The sequence below is a fragment of the Arachis ipaensis genome, chromosome B01 (assembly GCF_000816755.2).
Source record: "Arachis ipaensis cultivar K30076 chromosome B01, Araip1.1, whole genome shotgun sequence".
In the NCBI taxonomy this organism is placed as follows: Eukaryota; Viridiplantae; Streptophyta; class Magnoliopsida; order Fabales; family Fabaceae; genus Arachis; species Arachis ipaensis.
In genome coordinates, this window is record NC_029785.2 from 133,310,677 (window position 1) to 133,316,385 (window position 5,709).

The 5,709-nt window shown below is 34.8% G+C and overlaps 2 protein-coding genes across 2 annotated transcripts in view; one reads left to right on the top strand and one right to left on the bottom strand.

Moving 5' to 3' along the window:
- The window catches only part of LOC107639869 (adenosine deaminase-like protein), a 72,616-nt gene extending 66,907 nt beyond the window's left edge, over positions 1 to 5,709 (top strand). Inside the window, exons 10-11 of the mRNA XM_021105605.1 lie at positions 3,944 to 4,053; positions 5,283 to 5,709. The gene's annotated coding sequence lies outside the window, so the exon portion shown is untranslated. The remainder of the gene's footprint in view (positions 1 to 3,943; positions 4,054 to 5,282) is intronic.
- Positions 598 to 2,288, bottom strand: LOC107640091. Its single transcript, XM_016343649.2, has 2 exons — positions 1,209 to 2,288; positions 598 to 980 (listed from the first exon to the last, which is right to left on the bottom strand). The coding sequence occupies exons 1-2, from the start codon at positions 1,402 to 1,404 to the stop codon at positions 817 to 819; spliced, it is 360 nt and encodes a 119-aa protein (XP_016199135.1). The 5' UTR covers positions 1,405 to 2,288; the 3' UTR covers positions 598 to 816.

Sequence of the window (5,709 nt, forward strand, 5' to 3'; positions counted from 1 at the left end):
TGAATAATTTGATATATTTAATTAAATTATTGTTTAATATTTTTAAATTTTCACTTTTAAATAAGATTGGCAATGGGTAGGGTACGGTAGGGTTTGGACCCTACCCTAATCTATCTACGGGTTAAAAATTTTATTAAATTTCTACCTTATCCTACCCCGCGGGTTGAGAATCTCTCAACCCTAACCTTACCTGCACCTTAAAATTCTAAACCCTATCCTATCCTACTTAACCCGCAGAAATATCAAATTTTTTTAAAGTAAATATAAAATTCAATCATTTTGATTTTATATATGTTAATAACATAAAAAAAAAAATTAATGCTTTAAATTACTAAATTAAGTAACTAGTTTAGTGGTTATTCACTTATTGTAAGTCATTACATAAGGGAGGTTGTTAGTTCAATTCTCACTTCTTCTCACTTCTTTCACTATATTACTCTACCCTACCCGCAAGAATACCCGGACCGTACCCTACCCTATCCGCAGCGGGTCGGGTATCCTACCATACCCGAACGGGTTGGACCGGGTTGGATACCCACGAGTAGGATATGAATTGCCAGCCCTACCTTCAAACAAGATAATTCACCAATTCACATATTAAAATAAGAATAAACTATTATTTCTATCCACAAAAATTGAAAACGCTAATATATCTGTTCATAAAAGGCAGAAATTACTATTTGCACTTATAAAAAATAGATTTTTGTAGACAAAATTATTCAAACTCTAAAAAATTAAATTAAATTCTTAAACTACCATTTTTTCCACTACTATTACCATCATTTTTCTCTCTTATCTCTCTCTCTCTCAATATTCTTAGCGACTCCACTTCCAAACTCTACCACCACTCTCCTCCTCAACTATCACCATCACTGCCTCCATTACCATCACCACCACAGCCATCGCCATCGCCATCCCCACCTTTCCTTCCTTCTTCCTCCTCTTCTTCCACCTCTTCGCCATATGCCGAAAGATTCTCTCTGCATACAAAACAAGCACAATAAAATACATAAAAAGATTCAAACACACCCTTATCCTGAAAACAATACAACAAATTTCAATTTTTTTTTTCACAAAAAAAATGTTTTCTCCCACCTGTCTAAATCACTAATGTTCTAATTAATCTGATGCTACGTTCATCTAATGCTAATTTGATTCAAATAAATCTATAAAGATGATAACATAATAATGAAAAGAGGATTATTTACTTGAGGAGGAGAAGATCAGAGAGGGTGTGTGGGAGCTTGATACGGCCGAACTCGGTGGCGAACATGGTGAGGTAGATGCAAAAAAGGCTGATGGTGAAGAGGAAGAATACGGCGACGGCGGTGGCAAATTCGCAACTGTTGAGAGAGAACTTCTCAGATTTAGATTTTTTGGTGGCGGGGGAGTCGTCCTCACCATTGTTCTCGAGGTCCTGACGAGCAACCTATTGGTATCGACCGCTATGACGCTCTGCGTCAACCTTAGATCTAGGGTTTCTTTCCGGCATAGACAGAGGCTGAGCTTGCGCTAGATGATTATGCTGGTGATGGTGGTGCTGGTATTGTTGAGTTGCGACCGACAATGATGAGGGAGTGTGTGGCGAAGGGGTTAGGGTGACGGTTGAGGAGGAGGGCAAGGCGGTGCTACTAAGCAGCGATGTGGTCAATGTTAGGATTGGTCAATGTTAGGATTGGAGTGACTGAGAACATTGAGAGAGAGAGGGGGAAGAGGGAAGATGATGGTTATAGTGGTAGAGAGAATGATATTGAAAATTTTATTTAATTTTTTAGGGTTTAGATAATTTTATCTCTAAAAATTTATTTTTTATGAATATAAATGATAATTTCAATTTTTTATGAATAGATATAATGGTATTTTCATCTTTTGTAGATAAAAATAATAGTTTATTCTTAAAAGAATTATAAATTTAAAATTGATTAAAGCGTACTTTTAAACAGACACACACAAAGTCACAAACCCCCCGCCCCCTTTTTTTTTAAAACGTACAAATAGTCAAATACCAACACTCGGTATTTCAAAGATAGGAAATAATATTTGAATATTCAAAATTAACAGCAAGTATAACATTGATTGGGATCTTATCACAATGATCGTGGCGTGAACCCTAAATCCTCAACATGTTTGAGTGCTGTTTTTTTTTGTCTGATACACGCCCTTGGATGAGTTCAGTGAATGGCCATTGGCCAGTCTCTTCTGAACCAACCAGAGTGTACTCTTACTCTTACCCAACACCCAACGAAGCACTTGCAGTTTCAGTTTCAGTGTTGAGGAAGAAGAAAAGATATGTTGCAGGTCAAACTGACACTGGAAATGAGGCATTTGGGGGTGGTTGGAATTGACCTATCTGGGAATCCAAAGGTTGGCGAATGGTATGTCAATCTATCAAGGACTCTAGCGTAGTAATTCGTAATGATGCTTTAGATCAAAGTCTCCCGTTATCTTTTTTTGGAAAAGATACTTGCCAGCATTGAAATTCGCCAGAGAACAAGGTCTTTTTGTAACCCTTCATTGTGGAGAGGTGCGCCAATCTTTTATTGTACCTGTTACCTGTGGTGATTACCTGACTGGTCTGTTTTGCTTGTTTCGTGCTTTTAGGTTCCTAATTCAAAGGAGATACAAGATATGCTCGATTTTGTTCCCCAGAATCGGACATGCTTGTTTCTTTGAGGAGGAACACTGGAGAAAGTTGAAGTCTACTAACATTCCGGTTAGACTTTGCAAGTTCACTAGTCACATTTGTGATAAAATAAGAAAGTGAAAAGTGTTATGATAATCATCAATTAAAAATATAGTGCATGGCAATATGGCATATTCATCTAATCCATCACATTTGAACATTTGATAGTTTCTAAATTCGAACCATTTTTGCATAATATTGTCAATACTTATATAAAGAGCTGGGCTCTATATAATTTATTGCTTCCTTTACATTTTTCAGGTTGAAATTTATTTGCTTGCTCACGTCCATTGCTGCAACACAGGCAAGCAGCTTTGAATAGCGTGAAAGGCTCACTTGGAGATTAACTAGCATTTAGATCCGTCGTGATTCCCCCTCCATTCTATGTAATTTAATGAATTAATAACAAAAGACTGAAAATATTGGCAAAACATAGGCCAAATATTTATTAATATATCTATCTATTAATATATAATAAGAATATAGTTGTGGTATTTGCTCGACAAGTGGAGTGTTCTGTGTTTGACACGTGGAGCTGTGTATGATTGACAAGTGTATGTTACTATGTTTTTAATGTTGGGCACTTTGCTGTTCTCAATCCAAAGAAGTAACTGGGTGGGATTTGATTCAAATTCAAATTGAAAATGATTTTGTTTCAGGACTTTCAAGAAGAGAATATGAGAGAGAGAGTTGCCAGTTCTGATAGGGGGAGTAGTTGGCACCAGACTTCCTCTTTCAATGTCGCAGAGAAGAGAAGAAGAAAAGGTCGGTGAAGAAATAAAGCACGACGGAAGAAGTGGGTGGCGATGACAACGACGGTCACAGAGAAGGATGCTAGATCGACAGAGAAAAGAAGAGGAATGAGGCGGCGACGGCGGTGATGGAGGTTACCGACGCTGTTGGATCCATAGAACTGCATCTACCGCAGAACGCTGTCACAGCCGTTCCTTTGCCAATGGATGATGCGAATGAAGGATGGTTAGTTCTCTCTTTATTTTGTTGTTTGATTTCATTATAACCAGAGAAGAATCCTTTATAATCCATTCTTCGGTGAACGACAGCTTCAAGTTCTAAAATTTTGGTTAATCTGCAATAAAATATATTTTTTTTTGCTTTCGAATGATTGCATGTACATTTCGGTTAATCTATAATAATCTGTTTCCTTTTTGTTGTTGGATAGCTAACCGTGTTTGTCTTCTATTAACTATATTGCTGATTTTTTTTTTTTTCTGTTTTCGTATCTTATGTCATTTCTTAAAGAACATCTGAGGTGGTGATTGACCTGCAATTGCAAGTAAAATTTTTAGTCTCTATAATTCTTTGTTGTGGTCTCTGATGGAGTCTTTGATTATGCCAACAATGTCCTCCAAGTAATACTATCCTTTAAAATTTCCTTTTGTTGCCATTTGCATTTATGTTGATATTAGAGGAATGAAAAGATTGCTGCCTAGGATGGTGGATATTGATTCTATATAATGAAATTGACATTAAATTTCTACATTTTATGCCTCATTTGACATGATTGATAACATTTTTATCCAGTTCAATAATATATTTAATGTTATATAGACCTTTTCAATTTTACCGGTACTTTCATCCTCATCATCATAGAGTTCATGAGGAAGTTCAATAATATTTATTTAGGTTTGATGCCTGTACTCGGCAACCCTTAATCTATAACATATAGAGAAAAAAGAATAAACATTTGTGTGTTATATCCATTTCATTTTAATTAATTGGATCCAACACTAAAATATATTTATGTGTTCTGAATTTGCACCCACCATCTCATTGTTAGGGATTCTTTCATTTGGTATGTCAATCCTCTCATACTAACACATCACATATGCCAATATAAATTTCTCGAAAGATGTTTCGAGGTCTTAATTTATCAGCTAGAATTGATTTCAGTAAAAAAGATCTGCTTTTGGAAATTCTACAAGAGATAATTTTGAAGCAATGAAGATCATCAAGTAATGCAAAATAAATTCTTTGTTCTTTTTGTTTGGGTATATACTAATGCAAATTACAATGTTAAAGTATTTGATTATCATATCTTGAAGGTTTATGGGATTTTTGTAAAAATTTTAACGAATATGGAGCATTTTGTTTTTTATCTGAAACTTAATCATGTGATACTTTGATGAGATGGTTTAAAACAAACCAAACCATGGAGCAGTTTCTTGGACTATTAGGAGTCCAACAGCAATAGCAGAAAGTTGGAGGTGCTACTGCTCTTGAAGTTGGAGTTGCTTCTCTTGAAAATGCTACCCCTCTTGAAGTTGGGTGTTTTTTCTATAATTTAAAGAAATTTAGTAAAAGCTATTTATAACAACAATGGTTTTTCTTAGAGGCTATAGTTTTTTTCTTTCCTAAACATAAAATGTTGTTCAAAGGTGTATGCATATCTTAAGTTCAGGAGTTGTTTCATAAAATGCTGGAGTAAAACAGCATCACACTTAAAATAAGCAGTCATTGTTGTCTGTTGACATCTTATGTAATTTAGTAGCTTTGACTTTTATAGATTTTTTTGTTACTACAAATTTTGATTTGCTTTTGGTTTTGCTAAGTAATTTGAAAACTTGATTTCTTTTTTAAGGAACAACTTCTCCGACAAAGCTCAAGGTGTGAAATCTGCTGCAACGTGCTCCGGCTGAAGTTGCACCTGCCAAAGCGGTATGAATGATTCATCTGCCTTAATCGCTATTTTTTTACCCTTTTTTTGTTTAAATTGGATCTTTTTTTCTCTTCTTTAATTTGTTCAGTTTAATTCTTGGATGACACTCTTTAAAATTTAACTAAGTTTATATGTATTTAAATAATTTTGATCTTCCTTTTCCTTCCATAACTAACTTCTGTATATTTGTTTCTGAGTTTTCTTTAAAAATGAGTTTCATACCATATATAAATATTGAAAACTCAAGGGCACATAGATAATGCAAACGGTTAAAGTCATGTATTACATGCAGTATTTTGTGAATATGCAGCAATAATACTAATAATAGTTGGTAAATTATCTGCTTTAA